The sequence below is a fragment of the Diachasmimorpha longicaudata genome, chromosome 3 (genome assembly GCF_034640455.1).
Source record: "Diachasmimorpha longicaudata isolate KC_UGA_2023 chromosome 3, iyDiaLong2, whole genome shotgun sequence".
Taxonomy (NCBI): domain Eukaryota; kingdom Metazoa; phylum Arthropoda; class Insecta; order Hymenoptera; family Braconidae; genus Diachasmimorpha; species Diachasmimorpha longicaudata.
Window position 1 is genome coordinate 6971311 of NC_087227.1, and position 23191 is coordinate 6994501.

The following is a 23191-nucleotide window of genomic DNA, read 5'->3' on the forward strand; positions in this document are numbered from 1 at the left end:
AATGGCCGCGCGTGGCGCTACCGTCCGACAATTGCCCCCGACCTATCGTCGTAGTCGTATATAGTTCCATGCAACGTGCAGCCATTTCTGTTGAACGTTGTGCGATGCAATACCGTGAATAGTTTGTCAGAAACAATTGTTAAAAGGGTTAACATTGAACGGCCCTCAGTGACACAAGATAATACACCATAAACAAGAAATAATGCACACAGTCGCGGAGCTTGAGACCAATGTCCCGGCTTTTCTGGGGAAGCTCTGGAAACTCGTCGAGGATCCGGAGACTGATGACCTTATTTGCTGGTCTCCCGTGAGTACAATTACATATTTACCCACATATGAGGGCCCTCGGGTGAAAATAATGGGCCCAATTTGTGTTAACCTGGCGAATTTCGCCATTTTCTCCGCAATATTTTTATATCCGGAAGTGAACGCGTTATTTTCAATCGTGGATAACTCGACATTCGCAGAGGCAAATGTCGCATTTTTTTTGCCATTGACAAGATTTCTTTTCGAACTTTAAAACCAGCCCCAGTTTGTGCAAATCGTATCGTCTGGTTCTCGGGTATTGGGGCCTTCGAGAGAATTAATTTTAGCGGACCTTGCCCTCCACCTGAACAACCAACGTTTGTTAGACGTTTTATTTTGTTTTCGATTCAACATCTGTATCCTTGACAATATTCCAGCTACCGACTCACTCCGCAGCACATCCACATTCGATTTAGCCACAATCAACGTCCATCCATGATTCCAGTACAGTATCTGATAACGTTTGTCATCGGAGCAACCATTTTACCCGGGGGAGGGGGTTTTGGCCTTCAATTTCACGTAAATCTGGAACCGCTCAGTGATTTTTCAAAATTTTGTTTTCCTTTTCAGGATTTTTGTTTCGAGGTTCCAAATGAATTTTGATTTATTCGAATAAGAGCATTGGGTGCCAACATATTGGGATTTATTAAAACCCTTAATTTTCCGCCGAAATTGACACCCTTACTTCCCCCATTTTTGGTCAAGGTTAGAAAACATGTTATTTCACGTCATGTTCGGTATTTTGTATTCCATCGAGACCTACCGTCATGCAACGTATGAAATAAGGAGAGTACAGGGAAAGTCGTGATTGGAGGATGTCCATCGGTGACTCCAGTACATTATCTGATAACGTTTGTCATTAGGGCCACAATTTTACCCAGAGGGAGAGAGACAGGAATGATTATCATTAATTTTTCAATAACTCCGGAGCCGGAGTCAATGTTAAACGTTTTATTGTGCTTCAAAATCGATATTTTGGTCTTATTTCATGGAAAACTGTCGTCGTATAACACATCAGAGGACCGCTAATAGAGGGACAGTGGTTGTTGGGGCATGGAAATTTCCTTTGCCCCGCTGTGCTTGAGAGTCGAGTAATTGAAATGTTCATTGGAGATGTTGGCTAATGGGATTTGTTTTTTGGGGGGAATTCTAATTAACGCGCGCCTTTGTTGTTTATTGTTCCTAATAAACTGGATTGGGGGAGGGGGACTGGAGATGATGCTGTGAGACGAATGTTGTCACGCTTAGGTAATCGTAAGATTGAAAACTCGTTATTCCTTATGAATTACTGGTTTCAAAGTTATGTAATGGCGTTTTAATCCATAATTGTAGCGGTATAATTGGAATTTGAATTATTTGTGAAAAAAATGAAGGAAAAACTGGAGAGTCGTGAGATTGTACGCAGTTACCGCCGCGGAAAAAGGTTGAGACGGCTAAGCTTTGTTATTATTGTGTTATTATTCTGATTTTGAGGGAAAAGCTGGTGAATAATTACTCCCACTAGTCAATGATTTTTACGATAAGCTGTTTCTTGTGGAACATTTTTTCACATTTTTTCTTGTGGAAAATTAAATCCCTGAAAAGAAAGACTTTTATTTACTTTCCTCGAAAGTAAATTTTTCTAGGAATAAGTCAGGAGAAAATCTTCCTCATTGCTCGCAATGATGATAATTTTCGCTACGACAGAATTATTCAAATGTTTTCTTTAACAAGAATAATTTCATCAGAAGCGAAACTGAATTCTCATGAACGATGTATCACATTTTCAGAATGGCCGGAGCTTTTTCATCCGCAATTCCGCTCAATTTGCTCGGGAACTGTTGCCGCATTACTACAAACACAACAACATGGCCAGTTTCGTAAGACAGTTGAATATGTGTATGTATCAGTAACAATCGAACTACTATCAATGACCCAATCATTGTCACTGTCCAACCTAGAATATTAACTTTCGTGTATTTTTGCTGTGGTCCATCTTTGCCGGAATTCTTGTTGATTATACTGTTTGTGATAGCGTTTCAATAATATGTGTAAATAGTGGTATTGATTGGGTCGCCATCGGGATGGATGAGAGGATGGAAATTATTGATTCCTAATGTTGCAGATGGTTTTCACAAAAAAGTATCGGTAGACTTAGGTGGGCTCAAATGCGACAGGGATGAGATGGAATTTGCTCATCAGTATTTCATCAAGGATCATTCATATCTCCTGGAGCATATTAAACGCAAGGTATTTATTAATAAGGAAATTTTGATGGTGCATTAAGTAAAATGTCTTTTACTGTCTGAAAAGGGAGGGGGGGGGGGAGTCAAGACTTTCAGCAAAAATATCAGTAAAAATGTTCCATTTTTCAACAATCGGTTGTTAGATGGAGACTCAATAAATTCCTGATGTTTAATGATAAATAAAAAGGGAGAGTTAAATTGAAGAAGGCATGGGGGGAAACAAACGAAAGTAAAGTAAAAATAATTATTCTCAATGGCCACAGATCGCGAATAAATCTCAGGACTCACACATGCCGATGAAAGCCGAGGTGATGAATAAAGTGTTGTCAGAAGTTCGAACTATGCGAGGTAGACAAGAGCATATGGATACTCGCCTGGGTGCGATGAAGCGAGAGAACGAGGCCCTGTGGAGGGAGTTGGCAATGTGGAGACGAAAGCACCTCAAGCAGCGGGAGATTGTCAACAAACTTATACATTTCCTGGTCACCCTGGTCCAGCCTGGTACCAGGGGTAGTGGCCTCTTGGTCAAGAGGAGTTATCCCTTGATGATTGATGGTCACCAGAGATGCAAGCAGCCCAAGATGTCAAAGGTGTGGCTAAAAGACATGATTTGAGAATTTGTTTTTCCAAATTTTATTTTAGTATTTTCATCTAATAATATTTTTGGGTGGTCATTCCAGGCACATGCGTCACCCACTGGGCCTACAATTCACGAGCTGGATGGAGAACATGATGCGGACTCTCAATACATCGTGGCTGAGTAATTAATTCTATTAATACGATTTTTATTCCCTCTCTGATTTTGCTTGATTAAAGCGCGAAATATCTCGGAAGTTAGTGGATTTATCGAAAAACACTACATACGATTTTCTGATGGGAATCAAATTATGTACAAAAAAGTTTTGATGACTTTTTCTTGTAAATCGAACGGTTTCGGAGATAGACGACAATTTAATGTCGACATAAAAAAAGAATAGCGCTAAAACAATTTTTTACCACCTGACACAAAATCTCAGTTATCATAGTAACGTTGAATTTACGAAAAAATAATCCAGTAAAACGTTATTTCTTGAAAATTTAATCGTCTCGAAATAAATTCTTTTCACTTCCTTCGATATATCCACTAGTTCCCTTTAATTTTATGCTCGGAAAACAAATTTCGACCGTAGTGTTTTAATCTCGCATTTATGAACTCAGAATGCTGGAGAACCAGGCCCCATCGATTCAAAGTCCAGCAACTAGCCACGCAGATCTCGATGAGGATGAGACCGAGACAATCTATCACACAGCCGACGAGACAGTTGACCGGGAGATTCGTCTGCTGGAGGCACAGGAAGCAGCAGTGAAGAAGCAGCTCAGCATGCAACCCAAGAAGAAGTAAGTCATTAAATTCCTTTATATCTAACACCTCTGACATATGAGTTGATGCCTGGAGAACTTGTAATTACACGAGCCATGACCACTGTCACCTCCCCATCATGCTTGCGTTCCTTAATAAATTGTCTCCAAGTTGTACATTCACCAACAATTTCCTTGGATTAATAAGCCCCAAGAGGTGGACAATTGGATGAATTTCAATGTGTTCTAGACATCCAGTCGAATATTCCTTGTTGATTCTACAGAACTCGATGTATTGATTTCTTGATTGGTTAATTCCAGTGTCTTAGTCAGTAATAATCGTTTCACTGCCTCATTAAGATGTGATTTATGAATTGAATTGAATTATCTGATGTAATAGGGTGACTAATTTGAATATTGACAGGAGGAAAAACAAGATGCCTGTCAAAATTCTGATACCATCGACGCAGGCTGGGGAGAAATCGAGGTTATCATTTTATTTCACAATCATTATGTCGTTTTTTCATTATTATTTCTTTCATTTACGTTGTAATTGTGAATCGTTCAATGGTCGAATATTGCTGGGAGCTTTTTAGTCAATTATTGATTATTCTGCATGACGAGTTAATAGTCTATGATCGTTGACGTTTTCATTTCGAGTTTCTGAGGATTTTCCGTGAATCCTTATTACTGAATGGCTTCTCTCAATTTATTTCTGAGGAGGTTGATATTCTCAAGTCCAATTCCATCTGCTGATCGACCTGAGAAGGGTGAGGGAGGTTGAACACTATTTTATTCTTAATTAATCAGGTCATCTTCCTTTATAGGTATCATGACATCTATTGATACAACTTTTTTCTTAGAATGAAAGTGGAAATAGAAGAATTAATGGATTTATCGAAGAAAGTGAAAACAGGTTTTTTTTTAGATAATTATGGTTTATTCAAGAAATAGTTTATAAAATATTTTCATACCTCCCATGGTTATTGAGTTTTTGCGATTGTTCACAAAGGATGAACGACAATTGAAATGTTCATCTTTACCTCACTCTCTCTAATTTCCTCTAACCTCCCCGAAAATTGCATGAAAAATAATCCAAGAAGCTTTTTTCACGTTATTGTAGTCTATCTAACTTACACAATGAACCGACAAAAATTGGCGGCATTTCTGTAAAAAAAAAAACAATTATTTATAAGTCGTAAAATCAGGCCTGGCAAAAACCAGCTGTCTCGATTTTTAGGCAAGAAACATTATTGCTCGATGTGAATCCCGAGGAGGAAGTCCTTCCCATTGCCCGTCTGGAGAACAAGATTAAACAAAAACCAAAGGCGGTGCCAATGAAGACAGTGAGAAGTTCCAAGCTCACAGCTATGGCTGCCAACATCAACACTGTCAATTCTGGTGAGGATTCGGAGATTGAGGAGCCCAAGGAGAATCTGGATGTAGATCTCAACGACATTCTGAGCATTCCCGAGGGAACAGATAAACAAGACGAAGCAAAGTCCAAGACGAACAGAACCAAGGAGACGGAGATGAGACAAATGCCCAATGTTTATCAGCAAGTTGATCAGGATCCTTCCTCCAGTGCTAAGACTAAAGATTTGTCGTTGAGTCGAGTCAATCCCTCGGGACCTGAAGCTAACTACAGGTTAGGATCGATGTAAGTTTATGTTGGACCATGGGTTTGAGCAGATACAGGAGCCATTCATGAGGATTTTATTATAACTATTAATTAATTGTTTTCGTTTTCGTGTATTGATTTTGTTTTGTTTTTTTTTTGAGGATTTATGGTATTGCACGGTGGCTCGATCCATTTTGAGAGGCCCCAGTAAATACCTGTATTAGGGTTTATTTAGGTTCTGACCTAATATACGTCTAATTACATCAAGATTAACATACAAATGATCCAATTATTTATTAGAAAAATATAAAATAGCTTTATTGGCTAATAACCAGTTCAGGAAACTGCAAAACATACTTGAATAACTTCAATTCATATCGTTTTCCTAATAGTCGTCTTTAAATTTAGGGAGGAAGTGGGCAGTCATCTGGAGACGATGCAAACTGAACTGGATAATCTTCGCGATATACTTCGTGGTGAATGCTACAGTTTTGACGCCAACGCATTGCTCGGAGTGAGTATTCAATATCATATAATTAATTCATAACCTCATTGATAATTATGCTAAAGTAATAGAATATTTATATCAAAGATTATTGGAACAGGATAAATTGGCAATGAAGTAAAATAATTGAAGGTAAATTCGTTGATATTCTAAATATTTTTTAATGATAGACATCGTATTAATCGACTGCTCTATCAGCTGTATATGTAGTTGGACGATTTATGGGCTGTGGATTATTTCCCTGGTTTTGAATCGACGAATCATCGGTTTAATCCCTTCCTTTATTATGAACAATCATTTATTCCTAATTTATGTTGCATAATTCTTTGGTTGGATAGTACTTAACATAATAATTTCAAGTTTAATCGAGACATTTGTTCGTGATTGACTTCATAATTATTTTATTTCTTTTTTATTACCTCAATAGCTTTTTGAAGGTGATGATCCAATGTCGTTTGGAATTCCCATGAATCCTGAGTTGAATCCAAACCAACGTGATAGGGATGATGATGATCACCTGTGTGGTGAGTTGATTATTTGAATTACTTAATTCATTATTTATTGATCAGTTTAATTTATTTGTTATAATTTAATTGTCCAGATTAATTACAGATATTAGTTGAAAATTAGCGTAGATTAATTGAAACGGTAATTAATGTAACGATTTTTGTTCATTCATTCTTAAGTTAATGAATGATATCACATTGAAGGTAATATTATTGATGAAATTTCAGTCATTGAAGACAAAGCAATTTCAAATTATTTCCGGAATTCTAACGAAGATAAAAACGATAACTGTACTTTTCACAATTTTTTTCTACTCTCGCAATTTAAATTGTTCATGAAATATCACATGTGTATATTTTTTTATAAAATGGTCGTTATTTTATTATCCTTAATCAAATGTCTGATTACTTCAAGATGATACTGGAGTCACTGGCGGGGAACTCATGGCCTATAACCCCTCGCCCAGTCTTCTTGAGTTCGATGAGGATATTTTTGGAGAATCAAATCCAATGAACAGTCCGGATAATCCAACCAGCATTCAAAATCTCTACAGTTCGGATCCCCTCGGCCTTGAGGACAGTAAGGAAGCTCTTCTAGAGGCACTAGCAAATGATAACAACGGCACCTCATCCACCAATTCGTAGATTATTCGTCATTGGTGAGTTTTCAACCGAATACAGTGAAAAATATTGTTGAAATTTTTCTGTAACTGTCGTTAACCATCAGCGGCTGATTAATTTTGTTAATTTTTGTTAGTGAGAGTCTTTTAATAGGAAATACACTCTGGAAAAATTATCTTTGTCTTTAGAGTCACTGTTCACTTTAAAAAATTTCTTTAGCATCCGAAACTTTCGAAAGTTCATTGAATTTTAATATTTGAAGAAATTTTGAGACTGAATACATGTATTTTCGAACAATATAAATGGGAAAACAATATTGTTGTGCTTCATTTGATCAATAATTTCACGATGATTATTTATTAGGATTTTATATGAGTCCTATGTAGTTGTTACGTATTGTGAAAATAAATCAATTCAACTGCATTTCTTATCTATTAATCATCAATTAATTGCTTATTTATGCTTCATGAACTTTAGTTTGACCTTGTTGTTTCGGTTTTTTTAACGTACGCTTTTGATGTGTCAGTCGACAAAACAGAAAACTGTTTAGGGGGTGTCATCATTTTGTTCAAAAGTATTTGATAGAAATAGTGTCTTCGCCAACTGTTGTTTATCACCTAAAAAAATGAAAAAGGAAGAAAACAAAAATGTTTCCTATCAAATACTTTTAACCCAATAAAATGTAGCCCCTCTCTAAGGATTAAAACCCCATTGCTAAAACAAATAAATAAATGAATAAATCCTGAATTTTTCTGTCATTTTAGCCTTGGGGAAACAACTGGATAATCTAGACAATGAATAAATTCTTGAGAAAAATGTGTTAAAAAGAAGATTATTTATAAATGAGGGTGATGTCCATCGATAGCAATTATTGATCAATTTATTAATGAATAATAAGCACGTACTCACCACGAATACAGTAGACACAATACGATAGATGGAACACAGTTTGAATTCTCAGAATTGACATTTGTCCATCGTAATTAACTTTGCAGCTGAATCAGATCAAATAAAGATAAATAATTAATTTGAAGTAATTGAACCGCAACTCAACATCCTCGCGACTCGACGAAAATCATTTTTTTTTTCGATTGAAATGAGATTTTCAATTCGATCTTGTAAATAGTCTAAGTAAGTGAGCCCAGGAGTTTGTCGATGAACAAATACACATGGTGAATAATTTTATTTAATAAATGTGTTGATTTTTTGTCTCTCAAAATCCAACACCATTTAAATTTAAATTGAAATTGTAAGAATGTGATTAGTGGGAGTGGGTAATTGTAATCGTTTTAAAATGCCTTTAAACTGCATTCAACTGATCGAATAAAATGAAATCAATTCAAAATGAATTAATTAATCATCGAGGGCTGAAAATCATTCGTTTTATTAGAGTCAATTGTTTTTAGATTTTTTTTCGTTGGGCTGGGAGGTACCTCTGCGTTTATTTTACACTAATTATAAACAACCACTTGGTTTGGCTTTGCCATTTAATTCAGAAGGTAGAGAAAAAGATAATTCTGATGAAAAGTACAGGTTATGTCGAGTGCTAGTAATTTTCTTTTTTTACCGTCAATAAAGAAAAGACATTTGTTGTAGTATGAAAAATATATTTTTCATTTGAGGCTATGTGTGATTACAGCATCAACCAAGCGGAGAATTTGTAATTTATATTATCGATTAAATTTATTCTATTATTCGAAATTCATGTTTATCCTCGTTATGGTGCTGTATCTCATTATATCTTTTTTTTTCACAATAATTTAGGATTAGGGCTGTAATTTGGAATTATTTTAAAGATAATATCTAATTAAATGTGTTAATGGTCATGAGTTTTGGAGATGTTTGAAATAAATACATGAAATATAGCATATTAAATATTAAATATGAATGACAATAGAGTAAATGAAGAATTATAAAAACTCTTTGGTACTTTTTTACGTCCATATATGGAGCTTTTGAAAATCTAAAAATTATTTGAAGAAAATTATCATTTTTTCCGATTAAATGATGTCCCGAATCTTTCGAGTGTAAATAATTATTTGATCGTTAATGGCTCCAATATTTGGCATAATTAGTCAACATTTATCATCACATTTTGCAATGCATTAGATGATAGAATTTATTAACACTGGATCAATAACATATTGATTTTGTTCTCCTTGGAATTGTTATAACATCCAATCCAAGCCTCCAATTTTTCACTGAAAGTCAACTACCCAAAAATTGTATTCAAAGTATTCCGTTTTCATTTGATTTCCAAAAAATGTCAGCAGTGTAATGGAAAAAAGAGATACTTTAGAATTAGATAACGATATCTTAATACAGTAATTGGTGAATACTGACGTAAAAATATGTAAAAAATTTCAACGCTGTTAAATTTATGTGTAAATACAGTTGATAAGTAAACAGACAATTTTATTTCCTTGACCATGTTTCCCCACGTTAGTAAGTGCTCTTTGGTGCGCCATTTCAGCATAAAAATCTGAGAGAAGGATTATCCACGTAGAAAAGGAGCTGCAGGAGCGTCACGGAGGTCCAGGACATCCGATTGATCCGAGTATTTGACGTGGAAACGATGGACAAGGCTCTCGATGCCTATCGCGGAAATCCCTCGGCAAGAACGGGCGTCTAGGTACTGCAGGGTCTTGCAGTGGAGTTTTATGGCGTCCAGAGAGTGGTCAGTCACTCCAGTACAGCTCTGAATAGTTTAGAAAATATTTTAAAGTAGTTTGTAATCATTAAAAATAAAAAGGTGTTTCTAATATAATCTAAACTTTTTTGCAATTTTTCCCGTGTTTCTGGCCTAGTTCAATGTCATTTTATTGTGCCCCTCATAATCTAATTTAATCACCCCTAGGGCTTCGATATCACCCTTAACCTTGTCTCTCACCTGAAGGTGCAGGCGTTTCAACCTGTGCAGCCTCTTCACGACGTACTGAATCCCCTTATCAGTGACATTGTGGCACTGGGATAAATTTAGATCTTCAATAGCTTTGTTGTTCTTTGTAAGGTGATCCAGCCCCACATGTGTTATCTGGACGGAAAAGATCATCGTCAAAAAAATTATCCCCAGTGATGTTTTAGTTTTATTGAATTACATTAGGATTCGTCACATTTAGAAAGTGAAATGAAACTAAATCAGAATAATTTGAAGATCACCAACGATGAAAAAAATGTTCAAATCGTTGAGATGAAGCCGCCATTTCACCGCCATATTATATGCCCCCTCTTGGAATTTCAAGATGGCAGTCATCAAACAATTATTATTCATTCTCCTGAGCATACCCTAGATATTGAAATAGTTTTCGTGTGATAAGTTTAAACAAAAAAGTGCTTTACCTGCTGACACCTGCTGAGATCGAGGACCCTCAACTCAGGAAAGTTAAACGCATGTTTTAGACTAACATCAGTAACCCTGTTGCACCCCGCGAGATCGAGTTCTCTCAGCCCTCTGAGCCTCAATACCGAGTACCCAGATGCAATATCAGAGTCCCAACTGAATCCGCTGTCCTCGCACATCTCCATGACCTCTCTTTTCCTGTTGGCGTCCCTGACGATCTCCTCCTCGACCTTGGAGCCCAGACGGATCCTCAGTTTGGCTCCAGTCATCTCCTGTACTTTGCTGACATCAGCCGAACATTTGGGAAGATCCCCGTCTCTCCTAGCCCCCGCTCCCATGCCCGTGAGACCAGCATCGCTGACCTTGTCGCACCTGCTGATCCTCAATTTCCTGATGGCTGTCAGCTCTTTGAAGATCTTCTGCACAGTTTTATCAGTGACTCCACTGAAGCAGTATCCAATGTCCAGGGATTTGAGCTGCTTGAAGGTGCCGGCAATGGACTCAATCGCTTTTTCGTCGAGGTTCAGGGCATTTGCTGACAGAATCTCCAGGTTTTCGTTGAAGGAATCTTGCCCCATCACCGCGTGACTCTGCGCTGAATTGGGGTTAATGTTCTCTGATTCCCATATCTGCTTCTCGTCGTTGATGCCATCTAGCCCGTTGGGCTTACACAGTCCCTGAGTAATGCAGCCACCGGTCAACTGATCACACTCAGATATGTCCAGCTCCTTCAGCCTCTTCAGGCACCTGATCTGGCAGATTCCGTAATTTGTGACAGCTCGACATCTCCTGATGTTGAGTGTCTCCAAATTCTCCAGATTCTGGCAGATGCAGAGGACACTTGCATCGGTCACACGTTTACAGAAGCTCAGATCCAGAACTTTCAGGCTTCTCTGGTGAATCAGGGTTCTCAGACCAAAGATCGACAGCTGATCGCAGGATCTGAGCTTCAGCGAGTGCAGCTGAAGGCCTTCCATAGTGGCTATAGTGCTCAGGGCTGTGTTGTCTATCAGCGTTCGACTCAGACTCAGGTGTTTCAGTCTCTTCGCTTGCTTTTTTATGTATTTTAAGACGTTGAAGAACGTGAGAATGGACTCCGAGGCCTGGTCTATCGAACAGCTCAAGGGGTAGAACCTCTTGTAGAGGCCGAAGTGGAAGGAGATCTGGCAGTCTGTCAGGCTCAGTGACTCCAAATTCGGGCAGATTGAGATCAGCCGGTTGAAAAGAGCATCACTCAGGTATCTGTTTGACGCCAGACTCAGTTCCACTAGGGATTTAAGGTTGTTCGAAATTTCTTTTACATCGTTCTCGTCGTCCAAGAGACGACCTGACATAAGGCACTCGCGGCAAGCGTTTATGTGGATGGTCTGAAGGTTCTTGCAGGATTTCAGAATGTGGACAAGAGTTTTTTCACTCAGGTCACAGTATACCTGAGGATATTTATGACATACCCTCATTTTTTTGAATTAATTTCTATTTACAATTAAGAAATTTTAGGAGTTGAAACAAAGTTATTGAAAATGGGAGAGAGATTTCGTGTTTGAAATTCGCGGTTAAAAATGGATGGATTAATTTAAAAGATGGCAGACAGATGATTCATTTTATAAATAATTAATGAAACCAGTTTAGAACGGTATGAAGAGATAAAATATTATTTTTAGTGTTTAAAAATACGAGGTAGGGACGTCGCCATTTTTGCGGCCCCTTGGAGCGAAGAGAGAGGGAATTCAAGATGGCGATGTCGACTCTTTACAATGATCTCGTATTGCTGATTATCAAGTGAAACAACTCATCCTCTTCAGATCGTCTTCTAAACGTTCAAGTTGTTATCGGAAAAACTCACACTATAATAGTCGTCAAAACAAAAGGCTAATTGTGTTTACTATTATTACTATTTGAAGCGGAAATGGACTCCAATGTGAAAGTAATTGGATTATCGACTCCAGATTATTTTTAAGAAAAATACTATTATTGGTAATTACCATAATCAAACTGCGCATAATAGGCCCAAATCTACTCCAAATGGGTAACGAAGGTTTTAATTCAATCTCCTTGAAGATGAAATGATAAAACGGCCTGTTGGACACTGCCAAGGTATTCATGACATTCTGAAGATTTTGTTCCTCACGAGTGATGAGAAGTGCCTGATGATTAACAAATTTGGCACTGAGCAATGCCTCCTGCCAGTGTCTACACACGCTTCCAGCTGATATTCGATCCGACACCGACAGGTACGACATTATGTGCATTATCACCTGGATTGGATTGAGCATTAATTACGAATTCAATGGAGGAAAAAATGACTCGAAGATATGGAACGATGGAACGACTACGCTCATGTGAAGGAAGACGTGATGGTTGGCGAGATGATGGAAATAAAAACATTTTGAAAAACAAATGTTGACGAACATTATGGTCACGATTAATTTACCTCAATTGGTAACTGCGAATTGTCACTGTCCAGCATATCCATCATGTCGTTCTCATCACTGGTGGCCATTGTGCCCTCAACTGGTGGCCGAAGACTGTCAGCGATTGAAAACATTTCTCAATCACTGGAGACAATGACAACTCGGGATTGAGAGAGATGTCATATTATCGGAGGTGATCAGCTGACTGGTGCGAGCCGTATCCACTGAATCTTAACAGCTGTGCGGCAGGTTGACAAGGGGCGTAGGGAGTGACTGTAGCACCCGGGTTAACCTTCAGTGGTGAGTGGCAATGAAATTGAGCTTTTCCGTGCATTGTTGTCATTCTTCAGAATGTTTTTTTGATTCATCTTATTGATTTTAAAATATTAATTTCAATTGTAATTAATTTGGTATTTTTTATTGAAAAACATAATCTTTATTGCGGACCGAAAATAGCGGTGAATTCCACCCTATGGATTTTTGAGTAAAAAGAGACGGAAATTGTTGCAAAATTAATTGAAAAATTCGTGCATTGTGTAGAAAATAGGGCCATAGGTTTGGAGGTTAATTAACGAGGTTTAATACGTGTTTTTATTGATGAAAAATACGAGGTGAGACCATTCTCGATCCATTACATATATCGCCGATTGTTTTTCTTTGGATCGAACGAAAAACATTCCACTTTTTTGGCGGAAAATCGATTTCTTAGTCCATTCTTATCCTTCAGATTCTTCCGTTCCCTTTAATTTGCACGAGAAATAATAGGACAGTCTCCTGGTTCCTCACAACTCCAAAATAAAAGAGGAGAGGATGAAGCTCCTGGAGTTGATGCCTGGTTCTCCCTCAGAGCACCAGAGGCTCAAGGTTGAAAAAATTCAGAGAACAACTTTTCCAGGTTTTTATGTCCATATCCAAAATGCAGGTTAGTCCAGTCGTTCACGAATGTCAGCTGCCAATTGAGCCAGACAAGATTGAAAGCCTCTTCCCGACAACTGGTACAATTCCACAATTGAAAAAATGGATCATCAGAAATACAATCCTATCGCGATATCACGCTATGATGGGATTCTTCCTGAGAAGCAGCGCCAATATAAATTATGAGATCGACAGGCACTTGCGACATCCTTCATTCGTCATCCACCCATTTAGTAGACTGAAGATCCTCTGGGACATCTTCATGATCCCCTTCACCCTAATTTCCTTAATCGCAGTGATTTTTCTACTCACCTTTTGCTTCGACCGTCAGCACCATTGGATTCCCCTATTTTTCTCAATCAATCTCGTATTTTCGATCGACATTATTCTCAATTTCTTCACTGGGTATTTCGACACGACGACGGGAGCCGTCTTCTTGGAGAGGAAAATCATCATTCAGTGAGTTGAACCTGGAGACAAGTTTTTTTTCTAGACTTATCGACTTTCGAAGATATTTCCATAATTAGGCAGTACTTGAAGACTTTTTTTTTACTGGATTTCCTGTCCGGATTTCCCTTTGAGATGATTTACATTATCTGGAATTTTTTCAACCCTGAACAAGACCTTGACGGGCGCTGGACTAGTATAAATATTCTGAAAATCGTGAGGATGAGAAATTTGATTGGATCTACACGTCGAATGGGTCATGTGAGACAGAAAGCAGAAAATAAATGAGGATAAAAAATCTAAAGAATAGCTTGAAAAGTTTGTTCTTCCAAGAATTGAATGAAATGAGTCACAGCTGATTTAAAAAAAGCTTAATTTTGTTAACGACTGAAAGTCTGAGACTCACAAGGGCGAGTCCTCTTGACCTTCATTAAATCATCCCCAACTCACTCCATCTTACCTTGATAAAGGGAACGAACATTTCATGCCATTTAGGTATTTTTTCCAATTTTCGAGGCCTCTTTAATTGGGATTTCCCCTCCAGATGTACAAAACGTCATTTCAAAAAATGAAAATCATCGAGATGCTGATGATCTCGATAACCTGCCTCCACTGGGCAACATGTCTGGAGTTGTACATACCTCTGGTAGTTGGAAGAGTCGCTTGGGAGAGCTCGACGCCCCGGTGAGCAATCGAAATCGACAGACTTCACCGTCTAGCCTAATTACTCTCCAATTTCTATTAATGATCGTCAGATCATGGCTGTCCTCGGACTACATGAAGAAGAGAGACACGATTGCTAAGCGATACATAAGTTCATTAAATCGGGCGACCACAGCATTGATGAGTTCTAGTCATTACTTGCCTGTCATCACAACTGAAGACATTATTCTGAATCTAATTCTCACGATTCTGGGGAGGATTGGATTCATCTATGTACTAGGTACACTATTATCCCAATTTTTATTTTGAAAAAGTAAAGGGACTTGACATTGACGGTTTCTCAGCGCAATTGCTGCAGCTCATGACGACCTTCGATTCGACAAAAAAACGTAACGTGAGAGAGGTGCAGCAGTTTTACGAGTACATGAAGCATAAAGAACTTCCATATTCCATTCAGCAGAGAGTCTTCGAGTATTATGAATATTATCAGAAGAATATTGAAAGAAATAAAATGATTATTTCCCACGTGTCGCAAAATTTGCGGGAGGTATGACTAGAAATAATCAATTAATCGAACTCCAGTCAGCCAAGTTATCGCTGAGCTATCGACACTGATGAATTTGGAATTGACGAATTCCTCAGGAGCTGTTGCTTCACGAACACGAAGAGATGATCGAAAAAGTCAATGTCCTCAGACAACTGCCCCAGCCCGTGCTCTGCCAGGTGCTGAGCCTCGTGAAGAGTGAAATCTACTTACCGAACGACTCTATAGTCAAATCAGGAACTCCCGGGGATTCCCTGTTCTATATAACCTGCGGTACAGTGGCAGTCGTGAAGAACACAGGAGAAGAAAACCTCCGACTGACTGAGGGCTCTTACTTTGGGGAGACATGCCTTATTACCGAGTATGAAACTTGCCTCGCTGACGTCATAGCCCTCGAATTGTGCGAACTATCTGTGCTGAAACGATCTGACTTTCTCTCGATCCTCAGCTCCCACACGAACTTGCTGAATAAATTGCAGAGGTTTGGATTGACAAGATTAAAATGATAGAATGAGAAACAAGATATATTCTATCAACTGTTGCGATTAATCGCAATAAATCAACACAATTGAATCGATCAACAGAATAAATTATTCTAAATCTTTTAACAGAATTATTTTGGAGATGAATCTCCACCTCTGCTCTCGCGTTTAATACTGACTCCAGTGAAAAGTTGCTGAAGAAGTTAAGCAATTTGACTAGGTGCAAAATGTGGTTCAGACACTCCAACTGAGGCTCAACATAATCGTTATCGGGTATCGAAATATTACAATGATGACGTGAAGGCAAATCCCTGACGTAATTTCTACACAGTTATTGATTCTAGGGGCTTTCATTCGTTCTTCGGATTTCTGTAAGACTGTTGATAAACCGACATGAGCCTCCAGTGTTCTGGATAATCAGCATCCCTGGACCCTTCGATAATAGTGAACGGAGGAGTCAAGGTATCAATGCAAAAATTTCTTTTGGCGTACGGTGTCCTGGGCCTGGGCACCGTAACCTTGTTGGACAGTCCATTTCTCTTGATGCCCTTGGCCCCGTGGTGTGGTGCCGAGTGAATGCACCTAGCTCTTCTTAGTCTGTCACCCCTGCAGAGACAGGGCGTGCAACTCCTCAGATGAACGGGCTGTCGCTTCCTGGGATTTGGGCAACCATAGGTCGCCGATTTCACGAGACGATTATCCTCGTCGTCGGTGATGTGGATGCCATCGAAATTTTCACACAGGTCGTTGGCATTCTCGTTATCCTCCTCACACGTTTGGCAGGTCTGGTCCTCTCGTCTGCTGCGGCCCTTGACGTTTATAAATTTAGCTTCGAATCTCTCCACCGGGGTTTTGAACGATTTTTCGTCGCCTGGTTCGTGCTGCACTAGAGCAAAAACGGCTGGTGCGGGACCACCGTCGGAGCCGTCAATGTGAACAGGCCACATGGGCTCGTAATTTGGATCGATTGGTGCCTCCCAGCAGATGGCTAGGTCCATGTTGGTGGTTGGAACCTTGCAGCCGAGACTGGGACCGTATTGCAAGGCTGTTCGTAGTTTCTGATTCCTCGTACCTTCGCAAGAATAAAATTTTATTTTTTTTAAATTGTTGTTTACAACATGGAAAAATTATTTTTTTTAATGGCATCTGTTTTTCGCAGTTTCATTTCATCTTCTAATCTACTGAAAAAATCCATCCGGGATTTCAAGGACACCGTCGACATTGGAAAAAAATGAAAACTGAATAAATCCTTCCAGTCAACAATTTTTCCCAGTGAAGTCCTTTTAATTGTTGTCTCCTCAAATGAATGAATTACTCTACCTCGGTTCCCCCCATCGATTTTTGTCAAATCAGGGGACGATTTGCTGAACAAGCCACCGCGATCAGACCTGCCATTCCTGAAAACCGAGTCGTCAACCTTATCAGGCAGTGGCTGATGCTCCAGATTCTCGGCATGAAATTTTCGGGCTATCGCAAATCTATCGTAAACGGAATTTTGTCTAGACATCGCTCTCTTCTCGGGAGATTCTTCGGAGCCGTGTCGTGCGAGTCTCTCCCGTCTCTCGTCTTCACCGGCGACGTACTGCTTCAGAGAGGAGAGCTTCAAATTACCCTTTATGTAGGTGGGTAACCGACAAGTGTGCTCCCTTCGCACTTGAGAGGACACCCAGGTCCCTGGGCAGTGAAGACAGCACTTCTGACGCTGGTTCATTATCACTTAGGGAACACAAGATTTTTCTCACTCTATTTGTATTGAATTTTTGGGGCAGGAGTTGGTGGACCTCCACCTGGGCAACGATTGATCGTCGTGACCCATTCATCACAGACTGAGTGGAATTGAAGAGAAAATCGCTGGATGAATGCCGGGTGGGGGAACGGCTCCAGGGGTTGTTTGCTTGACGACGGGGTTCGATAGCTCAGTTATGCAATAAACGAGTCAAGGAATTCACCAGCTCCACGATGCGTTTGATGCATTTTATTACTTTGGGGACTGGGTCAGCTGGAATTAATGAGACATGCCATACCGAGAGAGAAGTGCAATAAAAATTATCAGGGAAAAAGACAAAATTATTTCTCAAATTGTCAATTGCACGAGACACTAGACAGAAGAAGTCGTGGAGTTTGGGGATGAGGATGGGGGTGTTCTCGCCCATTTCAGCCACTTGATTCCTCTCTTTGTCTCTCTCAGTTGACCCAGAAAAAAATCTCCCTTGATCCTCATGCCTGTTAATCATTGAACACTAAAATACCCCAAAAATCATAACGAATAAAATATTCTATTTTTTACACAGCCCGTCAATATTTATCGCGTGCGGGTCAAATATTGACTCTCAACAGGCTACCGCCAAAAATAAAATTTTTCCATTTACGGGAAACGATCTAAATGGCCGTGGGAGAGCCTCTGGAGCACGAATGCGTCACTGATGACAGTCCTCATCTGGCTCCCCTCCTCCTTCGCCCAGTGACCTGAACTGGTGGCCTTGATACCAGCGTAGAAAGGCAGTGAATAGTAGCACGCACAGCAATAAACACCAATTCATTACTCCTCTCCCGTTTCACTCAACAAATTGCAAACGCTTATCTCATAAACAAAAAAAGTCAACCGACCTCATCACCGCTGCTTCACTATCTGGCACAAGTGGAGCCATAAAGTGAATAAATAAGCAACTAAATAGAAAATTATAGTTACATTGAGGATTTTTAAAGTTGAAGTGACGTTCAATGGTTGGAATTCGCCACCATGATTCACGTGTTTCGTGTGATCAATCTCTGAACCATGAAAAATCGTCCGAATCAATCGCAAGGGGATCAGTTCCATCCGAGGGATTAATCCCCCCAGAGTCCAAGTAAATATACGAATAAAATAACGTGAAGTTGTCACTGGTTAATTGGAATAAAGTGTGGTTCGTCAGGTTATTAATGAGTCGTGAGGAGCGAGGGGATGCCTACGATGACGCCTCGGTGGTGGCATACGTGGACGACGTCGAGTTGACGGATGTACCGGTGGCCAACTCCCTGGGGATGAGATCATCGAGCTCAGGTAATGCCCGATTACTTCCCCTTCTGGAGACAGACAACAGATTTAATCCTCCGCCCACGTACGGTCCAGAGGTTGATGACCTGGAACCAGGGGGAAAGATCGCACCTAGTGATGACAGGGGAATCGATGATGGACTACTGCCCGAGAGGCCGTTCACCCCGAGACCCTCTAATGGCGTCATCCCTCCGCAGAGCCCCTTCGACGTCAACGTTTATCAGCAGAAAAAAACACTGGCTCAGGGTATGATGGACCTGGCACTCATATCAGCTAATGCTAATCAACTGAGATACGTTCTCGGGTCGAAGAACCATCCGTTTTATCTGCCCTCTCTGGTCATGATCTCTATGAGTCTCGCTCTGCAGATTGCCGTGGGCATCGGACTCATCTGGAACAGCAGATATGACGTCAAGGAAGACGATCAGGTCATCAGGGCCAACAGGGCGAATAACTGGACTGTCATTGGAGTATTTCTTGTTACTATTCTCAATGTTTTTATATCGTCGTTCGGGGTCATTGATCCACCTGATGTTATCACAATCTCCCTGAAGAACGCCAGCGATGATGATGGAGGAATCGAACCGCTCAATCGTATCGGGTATTTAAACGGATCTACTTCGTGACCCGAATTTTTTTTTTTCGGCTGACATACGATTTTTGTATTTGTGCAGTTGAAGAAAATAGATTAGATTTTTTATGAATTAAGTAAGAATATTCTAAGGAAATTGTTGAGGCCTTTTACATCCTCACCGGTCAGTGTTATGCGAATAATTTATTATCCACAATAAACATTGAGAAATGAATCGTCGAATAAATTGGGGCAAAAAAATTACAAAGGACAGAGTCACATAAAAAATTGATCAATCTCATTTGGTAATTAATTTTTTTATTCGTAATAATACTTGTTGTAATAGTAACGATTACATAGCAACATGATTCATGGTCATAGTTGAAGTAGAATGAATAATCGTGTCGAAATATAAAAAAAAAACAATTGTTTAAACAGCCATCTGATAAAGCTTATCTCCATGTACTCCATCCTCATAACCGTTGAACAGTGAATTATTAATATTTACGAATGCTGTAGTTACTATTAGACAAATCTATCGTTTGCTAGTTATCGTGATTCATTAGCGTCGAATAATTCGTTGGTGATCATGATTTGGAAGGGAGAGTGTCCTCCTCACGTGGATGATTGATTTGAGCTAACGATGTTTTTGTCTCGTGTTTCCATAGTATCGATTCATTCATTCATTCATTCATTCATTCGGTTGTAAAAAAAACATTGCGATTATTATTTCGATAAAAAAAAGGTTTAGATGTCGGGGGTGTAAGCGGCTAGGGCAAGACTGTTTCTGAGGATTGTGTCAGCGCCGATTTGTTGGATCGACGAGTTTTTGCGAATCGTGCGGTTGTGGGGGTGGAGGTTCAGGGGTGGCAGGTTTGGGTGTTCTATCCTCGTTGGAGAACTCACTCGGGGCCGATAGGTCTCTCTCTGACAGCCGTAAAGCTCTGTAGACAAAATAAAAGGTCGCTTATTAATTATTTCCTTTTTTTGGACTGGATAAGCTCCCTATTCCACACATAATTAGAAAATCGTTCGGTACCCTAGGGAAAGGGTCTGACGGTCTGATTTATCGGTTCTATCAGCCATCAAATACTCATCACATTATTTTTTATTAATTCTAGTAATTATTTACCTGACTCATTAGGTTCTAGCACATCATTCAACTGAAAATATTCTGCCTTCATGGACAATGGCTCTTCGTAATCGACGAATGCAGTGTTATCGAAAGCGATTTCCTCCTTTGGAGTCGATCTCACTGGTGATGAAACTGGCGGTTCAATGTAAATCTGTCAATAATCAAACATTAATGAGGGATATTGATTATCATTGAGATATATCATTGGATCTAGTGAATAATCAGTACATTTTCGACTGGCGCCGTTGGATAAGTACGTTTAGGGGTCATTCCATTGCCCACAGTCTCGTACGTATGATCCTCGAGGTAATGTCGTGTCGTTCCCCGAGGTGTCAATGTCGCCCACATTATTCGGCTGTCCTGCATGCCGTCCGCCGTGCACGGATACAATACGGTTTCATTTTGAATGCGCGCGCTTTTTGGCTGAGTTATCGCTGCCGCCGGCATCGAAATTGTGCCCCCTTTTTGACTAGTATTGCTGAAATTTTTATTGCAAAAGGTCTTGAGTGAAATTAAATCGCTTAATGATTTTTTTTAGGCGCGAAATCATGAATCTTTGATAATGGCATTTTGGGGGGTTGCGATAGTTTGTGGGATATCTCGTCGGGGAGCGATTCTGGAAAAAAAGCCATTAGACTTTATTGTTAAAAATTTAATGAGCTACAAAAAAGTTCTTATGGTTTTTTCTCCTAAAATCGCTCGTTTTTGAGCTAAATAAACATTTTTGAAACGGAGTCGTTTGAGATCAACAGACCATCGGATTTTTTACGTTACGGAAATATCGAATTTGAGGGAAAACGAATGATTTCATCGAGGAATGTCATAAGAACTTTTTTGTGTAAAATTTAATTAGCCGTAAGAGCACTCTTATGACTTTTCCCTCTAAACCCACCCATTTTGTAGATAAATGCCATTTAAAAGTCAAAAGCAAGTTCAACTCATACAAAATTGTTTTCATATTGGTAATTTACTCACAATTTGCATCGTAACAGAACAATCACTAACAAAACACTGACGACAATGATTCCGACGCACGAGAGAACGAGGATCAGTAGCCACGTGTCATCGAACAAATTTCCTGCAACTCAATTGTTCATTAAAAAAATACATCGAACGTGGATGAAGAATTTATGATTTTGAAAATTCTGAAAATTACCATTGCTATTACCTTGATGGGGCATCTCGACATACTGTACTCCATCAACTTTCCAATCACAGTGATGATTACAGATGGTCCCATTGACTGTCCCAGAGATGGGCATGCCAGTCTGCGAATGGACCTCCGATCCATATTGTAAAAACGAGGGAATGGGCGGAGGTGGAATGGACAGAATCAAATTAGGAGGTGGACCCATTGCGCAAATAGCGCAATTCGAGTCGTTCATCATCATTATTCCCGGCAAATCTGTTGTCGTCATCTGATTAAATTCATCTCAATGATTTGGTTGACAAATTGAGACAGTCAGAACTTTGTGTTATCACGCACGAAAAATATTGTAAAAACAGTATAAAAATACATCAGAAATTCAATAAACGTTTCTGTTGTTTTTGTATAAAATTTATTCGTGCGTGATGGCAATCAAAGCAACAGTCTGAGCGCATACGCGAGTAGATCCGGACAAAGACAACTATAGCAGGAAAACAACATGCACTATTCAGAATTTATAATCAAACATCTATGACAAATGGAGTTTAAGAGAATTTAATTTTCAAATCAAAATAATCCACAACACAAATTAATTAAGAACTAATTTTCTCGTAACAAATCCTTTGAAATTTCCATCTGAGCTTTTTCCAATTTTGACATTAATAGTTATCCACTATGTTATTTTAATTTTCGACGTTTCAAAATTGAAAAATCAAACGTCGATGGAATCCACAGTATTTAGGAGTGAAAAAAATATTAAACAACACTTGATAACAGGAGAAACTGCACCTTCGGAACACTTCTGTGAACTAATCGATGGTTCAATGGCATTAGGCAACTCTTTGTCTCAAAATTCGCGAAATAATTTTATAGTAAATAAACTACTGGCAATAATCATGACTACATGACTACGTCGACAAGCCCAACAATATAATTATTCACTTCACCTTATATTTAAAAAATGACAGATTCCCCGGTGGAGAGGACGTCTGTCAGCCACATTGAACAGAATCCTGTGGAAATCGCGGGGAGAAGCGCAAGCGCAACACTATTGAACGTCTAGGGCATCCGGAGAAGTATTGAGGCAATTGTGGAAGGCACCATTCGGGGATTATCTACTGGATTGTTTTAATAGAAATTTAATGGTCCGTGATTTGTTACGATCGGCAAACAATCATTTCGTATTTTACGAGTTTTATGGATAAATGCGTTTTATTTTTACCACTTTCACGCGACTTGCCACTGATCCCCGTTAATTTCAATTTTCTTTATCTGGAGAAATCGGTCTATTGACTTTTGTTCAATCGCAAAAAATTAAAATTTTATTTATCGGAGAGAATGGGTGGTTGTTCAGGGTACAATTTAGTCTGTTGCCCTCTG

At 39.3% G+C, this 23191-nt stretch overlaps 6 protein-coding genes across 15 annotated transcripts; 3 read left to right on the forward strand and 3 right to left on the reverse strand.

Moving 5' to 3' along the window:
• The first annotated feature begins 56 nt into the window (after positions 1–56).
• On the forward strand, positions 57–9740 carry LOC135160583 (heat shock factor protein-like). Of its 4 annotated transcripts, none has more exons than XM_064117280.1 (12): positions 57–307; positions 2076–2184; positions 2411–2535; positions 2795–3121; positions 3212–3291; positions 3729–3908; positions 4294–4356; positions 5110–5529; positions 5899–6004; positions 6423–6519; positions 6917–7160; positions 9596–9740. In XM_064117280.1, exons 1-11 carry the CDS (start codon positions 203–205, stop codon positions 7144–7146), a joined length of 1842 nt encoding a protein of 613 aa, XP_063973350.1. In that variant the 5' UTR covers positions 57–202; the 3' UTR covers positions 7147–7160; positions 9596–9740. The 4 variants fall into 4 exon arrangements, with proteins under 4 accessions (XP_063973350.1, XP_063973349.1, XP_063973351.1 ...); XM_064117279.1 differs by lacking the exon at positions 9596–9740 and adding an exon at positions 7887–9535; XM_064117281.1 differs by lacking the exon at positions 9596–9740 and adding an exon at positions 7887–9535 and having other exon boundaries at positions 5110–5517.
• Positions 8519–13033, reverse strand: LOC135160580 (uncharacterized). The gene is made up of 5 exons (XM_064117274.1): positions 12894–13033; positions 12445–12717; positions 10462–11892; positions 10013–10156; positions 8519–9820 (listed from the first exon to the last, which is right to left on the reverse strand). Exons 1-5 carry the CDS (start codon positions 13005–13007, stop codon positions 9617–9619), a joined length of 2166 nt encoding a protein of 721 aa, XP_063973344.1. The 5' UTR covers positions 13008–13033; the 3' UTR covers positions 8519–9616.
• Positions 13034–13038: 5 nt separating this feature from the next.
• On the forward strand, positions 13039–20506 carry LOC135160604 (ninjurin-1-like). Of its 4 annotated transcripts, none has more exons than XM_064117320.1 (3): positions 13039–13173; positions 18216–18770; positions 18837–20506. In XM_064117320.1, the coding sequence occupies exons 2-3, from the start codon at positions 18646–18648 to the stop codon at positions 19582–19584; spliced, it is 873 nt and encodes a 290-aa protein (XP_063973390.1). In that variant the 5' UTR covers positions 13039–13173; positions 18216–18645; the 3' UTR covers positions 19585–20506. The 4 variants fall into 4 exon arrangements, with proteins under 4 accessions (XP_063973390.1, XP_063973393.1, XP_063973392.1 ...); XM_064117323.1 differs by lacking the exon at positions 13039–13173 and having other exon boundaries at positions 18630–18770; positions 18824–18964; positions 19034–20506; XM_064117321.1 differs by lacking the exon at positions 13039–13173 and having other exon boundaries at positions 18642–18770; positions 18837–18964; positions 19034–20506.
• On the forward strand, positions 14123–16104 carry LOC135160618 (potassium/sodium hyperpolarization-activated cyclic nucleotide-gated channel 1-like). Its single transcript, XM_064117347.1, has 5 exons — positions 14123–14247; positions 14780–14919; positions 14991–15178; positions 15243–15445; positions 15541–16104. The coding sequence occupies exons 2-5, from the start codon at positions 14780–14782 to the stop codon at positions 15946–15948; spliced, it is 939 nt and encodes a 312-aa protein (XP_063973417.1). The 5' UTR covers positions 14123–14247; the 3' UTR covers positions 15949–16104.
• LOC135160597 (uncharacterized) lies at positions 16255–17635 on the reverse strand. The gene is made up of 2 exons (XM_064117309.1): positions 17245–17635; positions 16255–16996 (listed from the first exon to the last, which is right to left on the reverse strand). Exons 1-2 carry the CDS (start codon positions 17633–17635, stop codon positions 16275–16277), a joined length of 1113 nt encoding a protein of 370 aa, XP_063973379.1. The 3' UTR covers positions 16255–16274.
• Positions 19831–23160, reverse strand: LOC135160599 (uncharacterized). 4 transcript variants are annotated; one of them, XM_064117314.1, is made up of 6 exons: positions 22759–23160; positions 21821–22082; positions 21640–21742; positions 20893–21142; positions 20662–20815; positions 19831–20473 (listed from the first exon to the last, which is right to left on the reverse strand). In XM_064117314.1, exons 2-6 carry the CDS (start codon positions 22080–22082, stop codon positions 20277–20279), a joined length of 966 nt encoding a protein of 321 aa, XP_063973384.1. In that variant the 5' UTR covers positions 22759–23160; the 3' UTR covers positions 19831–20276. The 4 variants fall into 4 exon arrangements, with proteins under 4 accessions (XP_063973384.1, XP_063973383.1, XP_063973382.1 ...); XM_064117313.1 differs by lacking the exon at positions 22759–23160 and adding an exon at positions 22601–22741 and having other exon boundaries at positions 21833–22082; XM_064117312.1 differs by lacking the exon at positions 22759–23160 and adding an exon at positions 22601–22741 and having other exon boundaries at positions 21640–21748; positions 21833–22082.
• Positions 23161–23191: the final 31 nt, after the last annotated feature.